Source organism: Sinocyclocheilus grahami, unplaced genomic scaffold, assembly GCF_001515645.1.
Source record: "Sinocyclocheilus grahami isolate Dianchi unplaced genomic scaffold, SAMN03320097.WGS_v1.1 scaffold55.1, whole genome shotgun sequence".
NCBI lineage: Eukaryota > Metazoa > Chordata > Actinopteri > Cypriniformes > Cyprinidae > Sinocyclocheilus > Sinocyclocheilus grahami.
In genome coordinates this window covers 4991984-5010678 of record NW_015505234.1, presented here as the reverse complement: position 1 = coordinate 5010678, position 18695 = coordinate 4991984, and the positions used below count along the sequence as shown (strand labels likewise).

Sequence of the window (18695 nt, the reverse complement as noted above, 5' to 3'; positions counted from 1 at the left end):
ACGAAGATGCGGCCAGCAGAAAGATAGAGAGATTCCCTACACAAGACAAACGGGTTATAGCTTTATTCATCATTTCAGCTGCTGCTTCTGTGGCTTTTGTATGTTCATTATGTTCTTGGGGAATGAAAGGTAGAGCAGTGAATAGGCTGAGAGGTTGGGAAAGGCAGACAGTTTCTTTCAAAGCGCTTGAGAGAACAAAAAGGGGCTACAGAAGCATAATAATGGCATCGCATCTATTGAAGCAGACGAGGCGGTATCTCGTTCAGTGGGTCAGAGCCAGTTCCGTCTTGCTATGCATATATTTCCACCTTCTAAAAGCCTATATTACTTAGGTCCTTACGCACTTTGGCCATGGGAAAAGCCTTGATCTGTTACACAAGGGGCTTTTGATTGCATTTAGTCTGATTTACAATGTACATGAAATGGATCTGTCATAGACAGAAACTCAAAAGACATACGAATTGGATCCGGTGTGTGAAATGACTGACATAACTGGAGCGCAATAACAGTTATTATGCAATGTGAAGTTAATGTATTGTGCATTGTTTCAGATTCAAAGGCAGACCTGGGATGTTTCAACACTCTTCCAGATTGTTTTAACGGGTTTTGTATTTTTATGACCTTCAAAAGCACATGAGGAGGTCACAGGTGCATCGGCGTGATATATTTGAGCGGGTGAACGCGAGAGATGGGAGACTCATTAAGATGTTGTCACGCTACACGAGAGCTTCCTGCAAGCCTTTGACGGCACCGAGATTTAATCTGCGCTCACCTCCCTCTTATCCAGATGGGTTTCTCTTCTTTTTTTCAACTCACAGGTCTGTGAAGTACCATCTGTTTATCAGCAGTAAATAAGTTCTGAGTCGTTCGTCAGTGACAGCCATCCCAGCCGATCTCAGCCACCGGAAGCACTGCGCTTCATGGAGGTTTTAAAAAACAAATTATTTCACCATGATATGTCTGATAAGGTGTAAAGCTTGTGCGTTAGTGGTATTAAACAATGAACATCAGTAGCGTTCATCTGCATTTCTTAGCTTGTCTTATTCTACCCCCCGTTTGAAGTGTTGAATTACATCAACAACAAAACGAGTTTTCAGATGTTGGAGATTTTCAATTGTTAACAGCTTAACTTGCAAGCAATTCTCACTAAAATAAACACACTCACACGTAATATCTAAATTTGGTTAGTTCAGATGTTTGGCAGCTTATGCATGAACATTGCTTTTAACCGGAAAATGCTGTTATGATCTACCATCTAATGTAATTCTAAAAGTTTGGGGAAATATATATTTTTTATTTATTTCCATTTTCATTTCAATTTTAGTTAAAGTTTTTCTGGTCTGTGTTTTAAATATATTCAAAAAAAGTTTTTATATTTTATGTTATAATAGTTTATATATATATATATATATATATATATATATATATATATATATATATATATATATATATATATTTTTATTATTATTATTATTATTATTATTATTATTTTGTAATTTAATGATTTTAGTTTTAGTTCTAGTTTTAGTTAACTATAATAACCCTGGTCTGGGAGGAGTTTTCCACTTTCGTTGGATCATTGGGATTCTTTAAACGTCATGTCTCAGTTAAGGGGGGGGGGGGGGGGATATATATATATATATATATATATATATATATTATTATTATTATTATTATTATTATTATTATTATTTTGTAATTTAATGATTTTAGTTTTAGTTCTAGTTTTAGTTAACTATAATAACCCTGGTCTGGGAGGAGTTTTCCACTTTCGTTGGATCATTGGGATTCTTTAAACGTCATGTCTCAGTTAAGGGGGGGGGGGAGAGAGAAGTATATCCCTCTTTGTTTCACTTTATAAGATACCCCACTCCCAAAGTACATCCTTTTAAGTCACTAATTCTTTTTTCTCTTCTTCTTCATTTCCTTTTTAAAAATCTGCAATGTACTGTAATTTTTCACTTTATTAATTGCAGCTTTGTTGGAATGACATACTTCTGAGCCACCATTTGAAGCCTGAGATAGCAAGAGTAATTTATACAGAGTGGCAATGCACCATGGGTAAATGACTGCAGCACGGGCCTCCTGGGCTTTATGTGAAACAGATGGATGAGTTTTATTAAGCATGTGGTACTTAACACTGCACTGAGTGGGATTTCAATAAAGGAAATAAATGTTAGCATTAACAGCACCTCCTTGTGTAATGCGCCATCATGACTTTCCAGTAGGGTTGACTTATTTTAACAAATGCTTGTTGTCTTGGATTTATGAATATTGCGCTTTTGGTCTGGAGAAGGTTTTTCCCATATGATGAGTAGGTGGTGTTTGATAGATATAAAGCTTTTTCAACCACTCTGAAAATTTGTTTTGATACATTCAGAACTTTTCCATTGTGTCAGAAAAACCAGATGTCTATATAAAATTTCTTTAACTTATGTATTATTCATGCAGTGATTGCAGGATATTTCTCCTGAAATATCTCTGAAATAACCTTTCTCTTAAAATTACATTTCAGGAATTTGTGTTTGTCTGCTGTCTTTCACAATCTCTAAAGAAAAAAAAAAAAGAAAAAAGAAAAAAAATATATATATATTATTTGCACATAATATAAGTAAATGTGTATATATGTAAAGCACATCTTGAATAAAATTGCTGACAATGCAGTGGTGTCTTGTATATCTCTTTCACCAGACAACTTGTTTCTTAAACTATGAGAAAATATGCTCTTTTCTTTTCACACTCACTGTAATTTATTTAATTTGATGTAAATCATCCAATCAGTTGATCAATCTATGGTTCAGCTAACATTTTACATATATAAACATTAGAATTTCTCTTGAAAAGGCTAATTGCATATTTTTGCAATATTTTATGCATATAAAATATGCACAATTAAATAATGTTTTTCAATAATTACTGCTTAACTGGAAATGACACACAATAGAAATATTCTGCTCACAACTGATATTTACTTTGACATGGTTTTTAACATGTATTAATTCATCATTTTGGATTGATTTTTACATTTGTATTATATTTTAATTTAAAAGATCTGGATCTGGAACAAGTTTAAATATCCAACTATATAAAGTATCCAAGTCCATTTTTTTCAAAATAAAAAAAAGAAATCCGTTAGTTTTAATTCTAATAAGTCTGTTACGTGGGGGGGTGAGAGACCTTTTCCTCCCCTTCTCTCTCACTCTTTCTTTCTTTTTCTCTCACATCTTGACAGTCTGGTTAAAGACGTGGCCTTGAAGGAAAGGTGATGTGGGCATTAATTGCCCTTTGAAAAGTGACTGAAACTTGACATTTATTTAGATTAGCACCTGTCAGGGAGCATCAGTGCTCTTTCATGAAGCCTTTGTCATTGTTTCAGGGCCGTCCCCTGAAGAAGTCCTTACACAGGAAGAAATGTAAATAAACAAAAGGATATTTTGGTCTCATAGATCACCGGTCAATCATGAGCAATAATGAACTTTTTGTACCGATTGACTTTAGTGTTTGAATTGCCAATGATGAACTGCGAGATGAGATGAACTCTTTTGAGGTGATGCCATGACTTCAATACAATGATTGGTTGATTAGATCTTAATTACTCCATTTTACCAGTTAATTTAGCACTCATTAAAAGTATGTGATGCTTTTCAGTGCATATTGACAGCGTCTAACCAGCACTAAAGCAGTCATGGAACAATTACTTGTTCTTCAATTAATTAAGCCACTTAAGCTCTTATCACGACTGTACTCCCTCTGTCCTGAAGCTCTACTGACTGTTCCCAACCATGTTCTTATGTGTCCACAGACTCTTCCAACCACACAGTATGAGCTAGAGATTGTGGCGAAGGACATGGCAGGAAGTGAGGTGGGTCTGACAGGAACTGCAACAGCCACCATCACCATCACAGACAGGAACGACCACGCACCTGAGTTTACACACTCACTGGTAGGAGGAAACTTCTTCTTTTTTTCTCTCTTCCTTTCTTAGTAATGTTATTCATTGACTATATGTGACCTGCTCCATAATGTTCAGTCGTCGAGACCCAGAAACACATTGTGTTTTATACACTGAATGAAAAAGTGTCAGCTCTCTAATGATACAAGTGTTACTTTTCTACTCCAAATTGGATATAATGATTTAAACTTGCTTTTGAAAAAAGGGCCACTAAATATTCCAAACAATTTGCAGACTGTTTTTATTTTTAGGCAGAATTATGAGATTTATTCAAACAAAAGTATATTGGAAAAAAGTATCTTATGCTCACCAAGGCTGCATATATTTAATTAAAAATACAGTTGTCGAGACCCAGAAACACATTGTGTTTTATACACTGAATGAAAAAGTGTCAGCTCTCTAATGATACAAGTGTTACTTTTCTACTCCAAATTGGATATAATGATTTATAAATGAATCTTGCTTTTGAAAAAAGGGCCACTAAATATTCCAAACAATTTGCAGACTGTTTTTATTTTTAGGCAGAATTATGAGATTTATTCAAACAAAAGTATATTGGAAAAAAGTATCTTATGCTCACCAAGGCTGCATATATTTAATTAAAAATACAGTAAAAACAGTAATGTTGTGAAATATTACAATTTAAAAATATACAATTTGATTTGAATATATTTCAAAAATTATTCCTGTTATGGCAAAGCCGAATTTTCAGCAGCAATTACTCCAGTCTTCAGTGTTTCTTATTATTATCAATGTTGAAAGCAGATGTTATACTTAATATTTTGATAGATAAGATTTTTTTTTCTCCACGAACGGCTTATTGCGACTTTTGACTCAGAATGATAAAGCATGTCACATATATTAATTGACTCACCGTATTGTGTGCTTTAACATTGCAGAACTGCTGTATTGACCTATCAGTATCCACGTTTATATCGCTATCAATTTTATAACGGAATATTTAACCCTATGAACAGCTGACTATTGTACTACAGTATCTTTCTTTTGAAATGATTTACAGTGGTTTGAAGCAGCTTAACACCTGCAGTCATTTACCATGAGAACAAACAGTCAAACTTCTCAGTCCAGAAGGCCTTCACCAATCATTTCCAATTGTCAATCACTCAAATCACGCGTATACACACAGAAGCCCTCCCTGCTCGACCAGGGCCTCAGCTTTTCACTCAGATACACTGACCTTGCGTGAAAAAGCCCCATGCATCAATCACTCTAATCTCAGGTGCGCTGCAGTGACAGCTGTGATTCACAAATACTCAAACACAAAGGTGATGGACTGGGTCCTTTTCAATCACTTATCCTCTGCGACCTCCTGTTTGCGGTCTGAAATGATTGTGTTGTAATACTCAGGGCCTGCCCTGGCAATGATGGTCTGTCCATGGACGGAGTGTATTGTTTGTGTGTGTATTGTTGTAATCATAGGTATTGCTGGACTTTTTAAAACTACATATTATAGCTATAGTCTATAACATACACATTAGTCTTCTGCTAAATAGTCGCAAACAGAGCCAACCGCTGCCATTCAGCAGTATAAAACCCATTGGGCAAGAAAACTGCACTTATCGTATGTGCAAACTTAAGCTGCATGTCCATTTGAGCCTACCTGTGATGAATTTGTCAGAAAATGCTACACTTGCACTTTGCTAGCCAGCGGAGGGAAAGCAACTACGCCAGGCTGATGAAGAGCCACCTATTTTGAGCTGTATGGGTTTTTAGAGGAAGTGCCCTGGGCTGTTGTCAGATTGCCAGAGACATCACTTCCACCCTCACTTGGCCCATTCCCAAAATGCACTGATGTGCCAGGAAGAGGAGCTTTCTGACTGGTTGATGTGGCCACTCATTTGGGTTACCTATTTAGAGTGTCTTTGACAATTGCTGCTGCTTTGCTATAGGGTGTTCACTGTAAATACTAACAAGTTCAATATATGCAAAGAATTTGCATAAAAAGTATTTTCTGTAAAAACAATGTGCTCTTCATATTGAATGAACTTAGTTAACCATCATAGTGGGACTTATTTATTTTATTTTATGTAAATATATTTTATTTATTTATTTTTAATTTTAGTAATGAGTGGATTGTGGTTAGATCAGAAATTGCCTGTTATTAGATAAAACTCTTCTATAAGTTGTTTAAATGAAAGCCAATATCCAGATTGACTAAATTTACTGTGTATAACATTCTAAAATTATATAATGTTACTTCTTATTTTCATAAAGTAAACATCTGTTTTTCTGCAAAGTAATTGGATCTGCATAGAGAAAATTGATTTTAAATGAGCTAATGTTCACCAACACTGATCAAATACTTATTTACGATAAAACAATATATACAACAACATAAATAGAGCTACTATTTTAGATAGTGACATTTATATGAACATTTATAAGAGTATCTGTATTTGTATCTGTCCTCATGTCACTTTACCCTGCTCCTTAACGACAAGTGTGTTTGTGTTCAGTATGTTTTAACAAGCACTTGCCATGATACATTTTCTCCATTTACCAGTTTGACAGGGTCTGAGTCGCTTTTTGCACACGCTTGAAAACACTTTTGACTGTGCTGTGAAATTCTGCAGTAGGAAAGCCCGTTGTCTCCTCACAGGTGCTTTTTGAGTGCATGTCTCCGTTTTTGGCACCAGTCCACCCTACGGGACTAGAGAGCTGTGGTAGTGGATCAGCAGAATATACCCTCCTCTTCCTCTTAGACTGCTGTATCTGACAGACCTCAGTAAATATTCATAAAAAACACCTTTGAAAGTGGAACATTTTGAAATGTCAGTCTTTTTTGAAAAATGCCTGAGCTGGTTTGCTGGCCTTACTGCCCTTCTGGCTAGACCACCCAAGCACCAGCTTGACCATGCTGATGTCAACCTCAGGATTTAATTCTAACAAAAATGAAAATTATGTCCTTATTTACTCACCCTCATTACATTATTTTGTGTATTTGGTGTAATGAAATGTGTTTATGCGGTTTAAGGTTCAAAAAACACATTATTTTCCACATACTGTACATTATTGTTTCTTCTCTATGCCCCGCCTTTCTGAAACGCGTCGATTTTTACAAAGCTCATCGGTCTGAAAAAGTGAGGTGTGCTCTGATTGGCCAGCTATCCAGTGCATTGTGATTGGCTGAATTCCTCAAGCGTGTGGCCGAAATGTTACGTCCCTTACCATATTGTGATGCCTGCGGCAAACTCATGTGACGACCCCGGGCTGGACTCCGCTTTGTCCACGGTGAAAGCCGATCCGGCGATCGACAGCGCGAAGTTGAAGTATTTCCTCAGCGACCAGCACGGATCAGCTCCAGGCATGACGAAGCAGATATCGTCCTCTTTTGGAAGGCCAAACAAAGTAGTTTCGCTTTCACAACGAAGCACACAGCGCCTTCACGACATGGCGGCGGCGCCAACAATACTACAGCGAGAATAAAAGTTACGCCTTCTTTCTTTGCGTGAACATTTGGGCGGCGTTATGCAAATCTTCCCGGATAGTGACGTGGGTATGTGGGGGAGTGTTAGAACGAGCCGTGTTAGGTAGGTGTGGCTGACTCTTAACTTTCGTGTTAGAACGAGCCATGTTAGGTAGGTGTGGCTGACTCTTAACTTTTATAAAGAATGTCTCTTTGGATTTGAGACTTTAGTCTTTGCAACTTTACAGATCTTCTTTATGCACCAAGAGCTTGTAACACTCCAAAGAGAAAGGAAAAATTTAAATCGCATCATATGACCCCTTTAAATACAATTGGCTTTTTTATGCAGCACATACTGCTTCACTATTTATCATTCTGCGATAAAGCCCAGAAGTGAGATAATGTACTTCGTTATCTCCTACTAATTTTGCAAGAGTGCAAAATAACCTCAAAATCATCAAAATTCTAAATTTGTTATTTTTAAATGTAATTTCGAGAGGAAACAAGAGTAGAAAAAACACCACCTTCTTACGTTTCCTCATTTTTTCTTAATTAGATGTTTTCATTTATACATAATCACAGGCTGGCTTGTACAGTCATAGCGCAGTCTTCCTCAGACAGATTTCGAGTATATGATCATCGCCACAGTTTATCATTTCTAGGTGGACCCATCCGGTCATTTATTCTCATTAGCTGGTCTAGTTGAATGGATGCATTTACTTTCAGTAGTGTTGTAGCAACAACAAAAAAGATGATTGCTTATAGAAAACTGTTTCTGTCTCTGCTCCAGTGTGAGATCCTAAGTTAGTTCACTCGATTGTAAAACCAAAAAATAGGCCTAAACAATGAAGCTGTATTATGTATTTGCATCAGCAACACATCTTCCCAAAGATCTTTTATTTAATATATGGTTCTTTATGTTACAAATTGCTCATCACAGTGAAAATCAATTGGAATTTAAACTACCCCCATTGAAATCATATCCTCAAATGAACCAGTAGCACAGTCTTCCTCAGACAGATTTCGAGTATATGATCATCGCCACAGTTTATCATTTCTAGGTGGACCCATCCGGTCATTTATTCTCATTAGCTGGTCTAGTTGAATGGATGCATTTACTTTCAGTAGTGTTGTAGCAACAAAAAAAAAGATGATTGCTTATAGAAAACTGTCTCTGTCTCTGCTCCAGTGTGAGATCCTAAGTTAGTTCACTCGATTGTAAAACCAAAAAATAGGCCTAAACAATGAAGCTGTATTATGTATTTGCATCAGCAACACATCTTCCCAAAGATCTTTTATTTAATATATGGTTCTTTATGTTACAAATTGCTCATCACAGTGAAAATCAATTGGAATTTAAACTACCCCCATTGAAATCATATCCTCAAATGAACCAGGAAGATCAATGAACGTAAGATCTGCACTTCTTTTAGTACATCGACAAGCCGCCAGAGCTGCGCTAAGGTTTTCTGGTTTTCCTCAGTTCATTTAATCTATTTAGCATCTGGGCCACTGCTGAACATTCGTCTTTTAGAATAAATGTCTGAAGTGTGTGACAAGAGAATTATTGTCTGCCCAGAGATAATTCTAGGCTGCGGTCAATGTATGGGGTCACGTAACAGTGTCCCGCAGCGGGAGAATTATTAGGATAATAGCAGACCTATCCATCCTCCCTCTATTATCTCTGTCTTCCCGGGTCCCTCCGACTCACGCTCCGTGTTTCTTAGACCCGTGGAGGGAGAGACCAGCGGCTGTGTAGGTGCCGCAGGTGGTATGTACTGTACATGCCTGCCCACCCTGGCACCTTGTGATAACTGGCATCTATTTCAGATGAACCAATTCCAAGTACTGCAGCAGCCACTGATCTGGCTTATCACGCCTGCCACTCAAGGAAAGTGACAGCTTATCTGAGCTGCCTCTCTCCCCTGCAGTGACAGCACGCTGCTGCCTCCGTCAAAATGCTAATGATATCAACAATGATGGCTACAAGTCCGCAACACGATAGTAACAAAAGTCGGGCACACTTTTGGGGGGCGACTCTGAATGGATGGCTGTTCTTATTTGTACAATAGCCAATTGACTTTGCATTTACAAGGTCTCGCTCACAGCTCACAGACATGCTTGGGGTGATTTTAAACGTAGAAAAGGAATTCTGGTACTCAGTTTGATTGACTCTGTTCCAAAATCTAGTAAGCTGCCTATGTAGGCTGCCAAAGTCAGCATAATTATGCTGCTTTCTGACATATCTTGTTTTGGCCAAAGTTTAAAGCAGAATTGCATATATCCTTTAAAAGAAGGCAATCCCAGAGTGCATTGCAAAAAGTTCAATGGAGAAAAAAAAATCCATCCAAGATGGTGGATGAGGTGAAGGAAGTCTCCATTTGTACAGTGTCCTCAAAAGGTTTTGAAACTCCCTTGGGGTAAGGAAAGTATTAGAATAAAACATTATCATTTTGTGAATGGAGCTGCCTATGTAGGTGTAGACAATAATCTAACTTGGTTTTAGAACAGAGTCATGGGAACTATTAGACCATATGCAGTAATTGGGCTGTAATCATTTTGACTATCATGGAAATTAAGTAAATACAGTCAAGATGTTCTCTATAACTCCTCACTCGTTTGCTATGATACTTTGTCCATTGTGTGCAAATAGAGCCAGAGCTCACTCAATATTTTTATGGATTAAACCATTTTGTCTCCTGCTATTTTTTTTTCTTTTCTTTTTTTTAAGTTAATGAATGACCTTTCGGTTCTGCAAACATTCCTTCTTCATTATTAGTCTTAGCAACCTTTCCCACTTTCGTGTTCATTTTTTTCCCCTTCCAATAGGAGGACAGATAACATTTATAGATGCTATCGCTGGTGGGAGGTGAAAACAGTTTGGTTAACAACATCAGCAAAGTCAGTTTTAGCTCCATATTATCCATGACATGTGAAATTATGCCCCATTCCCTACTGCCACTGCACCCCATTTCAAGAACCATCCATGGTCAATTCCCACAGCTACACCAGCAATTATTGATGGTCATGGATTCTTATTTCTGGATTTTGTACTGTTTCTGGCTCATCTCTTCTCACTGTCTTACAGTTCCTCTGCAGAATATTGAATCTCAAACTCACTGGACTGAAGTCATTTCTGAAAATGACTTACGTTTTTAATTATATTGACTTTCCATTAACAAGTGCTATATACATGAATGCGTATATGAGTGTGTAATCCTATGAGAAAAGCAACATTTCTTTGACATACATACATACATATATATATATATGTATAAAGAACCCATGGCCATTCTGATATCCAAGCACCACTATACATTATTTTCCCCAAAAATTATAAGATTAATTGATTCAGAATATGCTAACATGGCATGTCAAGAGAAGGAAACCAGCTTCTAACTCTGTGTAATCCATTTTTCAAATCTGCAAAGTAATTTCAGCATATTTAGCATGTATTCATATAAATGTATATTTCTCATCAGAGTGTTTGACAGGACTGAGCAGTCTTTCAAGCACCACTATACATTATTTTCCCAAAAAATTATAAGATTAATTGACTCAGAATATGCTAACATGGCATGTCAAGAGAAGGAAACCAGCTTCTAACTCTGTGTAATCCATTTTTCAAATCTGCAAAGTAATTTCAGCATATTTAGCATGTATTCATATAAATGTATATTTCTCATCAGAGTGTTTGACAGGACTGAGCAGTCTTTGAATTTGTATAATGAAAACACCAGACCACATTATAGTCATTTAGCATATATCATATAAATATTTACTTTGGAATCTCTTCATTTGCATTTCTGTGTTTTAAATTGTTTACAAAACAACATGTTCATCTCTCAATGCACCAGATAATTTTGCCAGCTTGTTAGTTTTTTGGCATGTTTATGCATTTGTGATTTTACTCATCATGAGCTGCCATTATACTACATCTGTTGCCATCTATATGTCATTTTCATATCCATCAAGAACAGACATTCAGTCGAGGGATGATGATTTGATCATGTCCTCATTTGTCACTCAGTGTGAGCTTGAGGCAGTTTAGTAAGAGAGTTAAAACATTGTCCTGCTACTATATATAGACGGGTTGAATTTTTATTTTTTTAGGTGGTGAAACCCGTGATTCTATTGACCTATAGGTGAGCTATGATATTCTGCACCATTCAAGCACATTTTAAGTACTGAATACAGAGTAGAAACAGCCACCCTTTCTAGTGCAACACATTTAATTTTCACTACTGAGAGAGTAAGAGAGTGAAAGATTTATTAACTATAATTTTCAATTAGCAGATATTAGCATGTTTACAGTTCTGTTGTGGAGGCCAAGTCAAAGCTTGTAAAGTGATGTGTGGATGTTTGCTTTCATTTGTCTCATGGTTTTCGTTATTTGGTACACTGAATGCTTGTTATATTTGAAAGCACTGTACTCAATATTTTGAATCAATTTGTGTTGAGCTTCTTAATGTTTGAGACTTTCAGTTACATATGTAACTGTCATAACTTTATAGATTGAAACTTCAGCTCAAATTGGCACTAAGAAAGCATTTGTAAAATGCTCTGGAGTCAAACACTGCTCAGCAGAAGCAGAGAACAGTAATTTATCAGTCTTCATTTCAAATGATGAGCTTGTCAATTATATTGCTCAATCAGGTCTTTAAGCTTACTTGTTCTGATTTTGCAGCATTCGTTTGAATATAATTATCCAGACTTATGCTAATTTCAGTTTCATACTATATATATATAGTATGAAACTATTTATAGGAACTATATATAGGAGTTGGAAAATAACCAGTTGATAACCAGACGCTTGATTTGATTAAGTTATCATACTTTTATTCTGCTGCAGATGAATCTACAGTGTGAAACAAACATTGTGGCCAGTGTAGATTTTTTTTTTAATCAAAAATATATAACTTCTAACTGTGAGAAAAGTAGAGTTGTTGACTGGTTGTATAACAACATAGTTTTATGAATATTTAATAGATGGAAATAGTTGTCAAATATTTGTTTGGTATTGTTGTTTAATACATGCTTATGTCAGGACCACTATCGTCAAAGATGATTGACAATTAGCATACAGTTTGGATTGGCGGTATGGTTCTGTTCTGGGCAAGAACTCCCTGCACAACCAGGCAACCTAGCATGGATAAGAGCAGGGAGAGCAGCGATAACCCCCCTAGTGTAAACAGTACAGAACCAACATATATGTATTGCAGATATCATTAATGTTCAATAATTTAATGTACACATTTTAGAAATTAGTCTGATTCAAAGGGGAATCAGAAGGCCGAATCCTGACTAGATGAGAGGAGGAGCTGGGGATGGAGGAGGGTAATTAGCTATTGAGCCATGCGAAAGCTGCTGATAATACTGAAGGACCTTATATAAGGATGCTGTGATAAGCGTCGTATCCCTATAGGTAGCCGTGGATCTAGCTTGACTGACGTGACCTGCCAGATAACGCTACGCTTGATTTATTTCCAATTGTTGCAATTCCATTTATTCTCCAAAAAGGCTAAATCATTAAAAAGTCTTGGTAAACACATTTTGTTCCAATAATTTTTTGTACATTCATTATTGAAATTACCTTATTATTTTTGTAATGGAATTCAATTTATTACTCTCCAAATATTTAAGTACTAAAATAATAGTTAATGGAACCAGAACTTGAATCTGACTGAATGAAGTGCTAAAATGCATTTGAGATGCAGTCACTTTGATTTTTGGCACACTGACATGTGCCTTCATTGCATCTGTTGGAAAAATAAATGATTTTTAAAATTGTACTGTCACACACCATTACATACATATAAATTTAGACAAACAGTAAATAAATAAATATTTAAAGATGGACAGAATTACAGTTGTAAATGCTTTATATTTTAGTCATTTTAATTAACATAGCAACAAATTGAGTGAAACTGAATGATGTGGGAACGATTATCTTTATGTTTTACCACTTACCAAAATAAATGACATTTTGATTAACAGTAGCAGCTGATAGATCCTTCTCCCACTATCAAGTGTATTTTTTTTTTTACATTGACACTTTCCAAACTGATAAATACTGACACATTCTCAGTTGGTTTGGTGTGACAAACTTCATCCCATATAGATTTCACACAGTTCTGTTTTCCTAATAGAGGATAATTCCATTTTACATTCCATCTTTCATTCTAAATGTAAGACTACAAGTCATAACTCCAAAATTCTTTTATGAGTCCCATCTGTCCTGTGAAGTCCAGCTGGTAAATAATGAACTGCAGAAGATGTGCAACTATTTCACATGTCCTCATTAATAAAATCAGCTGTGGAAAGCAATTTGTGAACATTCAGAGATTCTTATTACATCTCAGGGGATATATATTATGACATCTTTGACCCGAAATTCTCGTACGGATGAAGTTTATAGAGATACAGTTATAGAGATTGCTGAATAACAAGATGACAGAAAAGTCTGTTATCTGAATGTAAATATGTCTACTTGCAAATCTTTCATATACAGTACTGTAGGTAAGAGTTGTGCTTAGGCTTCATCCCAATTTGTATACTATCCATCATGCATGAAAGATTAGAATTAGCACATCCCAAATTATAGTATACTTAAAATAGTATGCTTAAGGTGCCTAGATGGTGTACAATAAGTATGAATGTACAATTTTAAATGAATTAGATGCTAAGTTTATATCCCAAAATCAACAACACTTTGTGGCATGATGGTCGTGCTGGTTTTATGAATTATTATGCCACAATACTGATGTACTCTCTTTTATCATACTCAGAAGTGTGTAATTTTCCATCACCAGCAAACTGCAAACTTACAGTGCATAGCAGAAGAAAACAAATTAGGATACATCACTTCATTATGTAGGTTTGGAATTTGGTTTAGTGTTTAGTTCCATCACTACTCTCACACACCTTTCTGCAATTTTCAAGTGATCCCAAAGACATTGATTAACAGTTTCAGGTGTGTTTGATTAGAGTTGGATCTAAACTCTTAGAAAAGGAAAATCTGCATAAGCAGGAATGAAACCCCTCGGCTAGTGTGATATTCTTAATTAACACAATTCATTAGTCCACATATATTTATTCTGGTTCAGAAAGTTTTACAGTGCAATGTATTGGCATTAACATAATTCTTTAATTATTAATAATTTATTTTAAATAATTTGCATATGACCTGAAACCAAGTTACTAGCTACACAAGTTTGGTTTCATGCATCGCTGAGTTCCAAAATGTGTCAGACTGCAAATAATAGTGTTTCACCTTAGCATTGCCACAGTGGGTGCTGAAGCAGATATTAGCATAACTTAAAAGTATTTTAAAACTGTTAGTTTTCTCTTTCAGGTCAACTGCTGTCATGACAGAGCTACACTTTGCAATTACCTTTAAAGGGATAGTTCAACCATAAATAAAAATGTTCACCATTTACTCATTCTCATGTAATCCTGTCTTTATATAACATAAAAGAAGATATTTTTAAGAATGTATCAGCTGTTTTTGAGACATTTTTCTATTTTATTTTATGTTTCACCGAAGAGAGTAAGTTTTACAATGAGATGAGGGTGAGTAAATGATTACAGAATTTTCATTTTGGGGTGAACTATGCCTTTAACATATTTTCCATATTTAGATTCATTATTCAGACCTTCAATCACAATCAGCACTACAAATCTGGATGGCCCTTTTTTATGTTTTTATAATGTGTTACCGTAAGTTCTGACAAAATAACCAATACTATAGGGGTCTCTGGCTCCTAATGAAGGGCCGTCAGACTGTAGAACATCTCAATCTGCCATTCTGAGAGGCTCTGAATTGAAAGCATTACCTGTGGCATTAAAAGGCACCTGTATTGTCTTCCATGTTCACATCAGGAGAGACTCTTCACATGACTCTCTCTCTCTGAAGGCTTCTGGAGTGCCTTTCACCTTGAAAGTGTTCCCAGTTTGGCTGAAGATGGAAAGTGTTATTTTGTAAAATCTCGTTAAGCTGTGAAAACAGCGTGCAGCTTTTTTCTCACATTACCGGTTTTAGATGTGCAATTTGAGACATGTAAGTCAGACAGAATTTCTCAAAAGGTCATGAATGTTGATTTGATTCCACAAACAGATGTTGAGACGAAGGGGAAGGTATAGTATCAGGTGTGAATTTTCGGAGCTATTTGTTACTAAAGCAGTAGCACAGCTCAAAACGAATCTTCAATGATGCCTTCACACTGCGCTACATTACTGATAATGAATGCCAAGCCAAATAATCCCAGTCATTCATGGCTTCCGGGTCTCACCACATCAGTGCCTCTGTAGGAAGTGATTTATCTTTCTCTGGCCACACGCTCTCTCCCCTCCTCACTTTTCATGTGTTCTGTAGCTGGGGGCTTTGACTAGGTGGCATTTACCGTTCCCTCAGTTTCGGGGTTCAGCCTCTGGGTTGATAACTTCTCTGTTTGTCACACTGCTGGTTGCTTTGTGAACTCAAAAGGGATTGGGGTCTTATCAGTGGTATGGCAGGGTATCAACAACAAACAAAGATTGAATACGTCCATCTGACCGCTTCACTGCTCCAGATGATTAAATGAAACACGATCGGTCAGCGATGTGAAGATGCATAGCGTGGAGCTGTGCAGATGCATTTGTGTCCCTCGGTAAACATTTGTGGCAACCTTCGTTTAATTGTTTATTCCACACATGATAAAGTCTTGGTTGATAGCAGTTTTGACAGTGATACACCTGCAGGGCTCACTGTAGACACAATACTCTCATTGGAGCTGAAGTAATATGTAAGTGATGTAATCGTTCCGTGGCCTTCAGCAGACAGGTACAATCTCATCTCCTTTGACACACACACAGGTTTTAAGGACATGGTCAGCTGGGGTTGTTTCACAGAAATGAAAAAAAAAAAATTTATGGAGATCTATTTTCAGAAAAGGATGAAGCATGGCTTATGTGTAAGGCTGACTCCAGGAGTGCTTTTCCCCCTCTCTCTTGTAAGGAACAAAATCACTGGGTTTTTCTTCATATTATTGAAGAAGTTATTCTTATTGGGAGATGGGCCTTAGAAATGAAAAATCTATATTTTCAGGTGAAATAAAATGACTGATGCTAGAAGTCACTGCCTGCATCTACTGCCTGATATGTCTAGAACAGATTGTAGTAGCAGTGCATTTTCACACCTAATGTGAAAAAGTGAAAAACTAAGCATGAATGTTGCCAATATAGACGTGCCTCTATGACATTAAGGATTTTCTTCAATGGTAATATTGGATGGGTCACAAGTTAGAGAGAGGGCTTAGTGGCAGTACTTCAACCCCACAGGGTGCTTAGCATCACTTCGCTAATTCATCCAGCCACCCAGGTCCCTCTTCAGGACGCTGATGACTTTTGCATCCGCCCCCTATGCCATGCCGACTGGACAGCTCTTATAAAGGAAGCACATCCCTGAGGCATTGAGGGGTTGCTCACTTCACAAGCCACTAAACAGAAATGATAGCTGAGCTGATGGGGACCAAAGCTCATCTGGCCCTTCTAGGAACACTTCATCTCCCCAAACAGGCCTGTGACATTGGGTTGGATTGAACAAGGACTATGGAGATTTGCGGCACTCTGAATAGAGTGGCTTTCCTCCAGTGACGAAACAGAACAAGAGTGGTTTCATACAGGCTTAGCTTAAGCCTTATCTTTGACAGAGGGACCGAAAGAAGGGTAGGAGGGAGGTGGATGTAAGACAGAGATTCTGCATGTTCAAAACAAGGAAGGAACGACTGAACAAGGAATTTAATTGATGCAGCTGTAGGTAGATCAGCACTGCTTTCATTACTCAAGGTGGTGCACGGTTTTCTGAAAACAATAGCTGCCTGTCCCACTGGTTGTGTTAATCTCTGTAAACATAAGAGGCACAATTGTAGAGATCTAGTCAAAGCATTCCTTTCCAGAGAAATTAATTCATTTCTACAACTAGTAACTCCTCCACTGCTCATTCTGTCTTATTATCTGAAGAAATTTGAAAGAGAATTATTGATGTGGATTACAGATAGCAAATTCACCAATTCTAAAGTGTTGCTGTAATATGATTTCCTGGTTTGAAACATTGGAAAACGTTTGACAGATCAAACAACCTGTGCTGTAGTTCCAGGCATCAGTGAATGAGGGATCAACTGGTGTGGTAGTGAACCTGACGGTGGACGACAGAGATGACCCAGCCACTGGAGCCTGGAGAGCTATCTACTCCATCATCAATGGAGACCCCAACCAGAACTTTGAGATACAGACCAATCTGGACAACAATGAAGGGATGCTATCGGTGGTAAAGGTACACAATGTTCAATTGCATGATTGTCTTGTAATGGTGAAGGCACATGAAGATCCCCTTATGGGGCTTAAACCTATAAAATTTAGGTTACCAATTGGAAACCCCCAGTGTGGAGTTTATCTCCAAACCAAATAAATCACACCTGAACCAGCTATTTAATGTCTTCAGGATTACTATAAACTTCATGTCTAAGAGCTAAACTCTCCAGGAAAGTGGCCCTACACAATAACAATAATAATGATTAAGACTAATGATAAAGAGTCATTCGTTTGGTATAGTTACTTGCTTGTTAGTTAATTGCTCTTACATAATTCATTTCGCCTGTTGTCTTTCTCAGCCTCTGGACTATGAAAGTGCAATGTTTCACACACTGCTGATAAAAGTGGAAAATGAAGACCCTCTGGTTCCTGACGTTGTGTATGGCTCCAGCTCTACAGCAACTGTTTACATTACAGTTATGGATGTGAATGAAGGACCAGTGTTCTTCCCAGATCCTCTGGTTGTCATCAGAAGAGAGAATATCCCTGTAGGGAGCTTTGTGGCCATGCTGAACGCTACTGACCCAGACTACCTACAAACCCAGAGCATAAGGTTGGTGCCTTTATATTATGATCCTGTCCCAAATGTGATCCTCAGTCTTTGTTCCTTCAAGTCCACACTTTCGCTATATAATGCTGCTTAGACTGTTGGGTAATTGTCAACTGTGGTGTGCAGCAAAAGGTTGTGTTGAGGGAGCATCTCTGGCACAAACAGGAAGCTCAGTAGCACCTTTCTGATTTATATAATCACAAATTTAACCAAGTGCACCATTTCCAGAGCCAGTATTGCCTGTTTCTTTTTCCGTTATACTGATTCTGTGCTAGACGTGCATGGGAGGAATAACCTTTACAAATTTGGAAACAAATTTCACATACATAGTTTGAAACTAATTTCACAGTTTAAAAGTTTGAGGTTCAGTAAATCTATTTTTCCTGGTTACATTCTCATTTAATTCTGACAGGGTA

At 37.0% G+C, this 18695-nt stretch overlaps 1 protein-coding gene across 1 annotated transcript in view; it reads left to right on the top strand.

Annotated features, from left to right (window-relative positions):
- LOC107583903 (cadherin-13-like) overlaps nucleotides 1–18456 on the top strand; it is a 100526-nt gene extending 82070 nt beyond the window's left edge. Inside the window, exons 5-8 of the mRNA XM_016270256.1 lie at nucleotides 3803–3943; nucleotides 17509–17691; nucleotides 18029–18286; nucleotides 18406–18456. Of these exons, the coding sequence (XP_016125742.1) occupies nucleotides 3803–3943; nucleotides 17509–17691; nucleotides 18029–18286; nucleotides 18406–18456 (633 nt within the window). The remainder of the gene's footprint in view (nucleotides 1–3802; nucleotides 3944–17508; nucleotides 17692–18028; nucleotides 18287–18405) is intronic.
- Nucleotides 18457–18695: the final 239 nt, after the last annotated feature.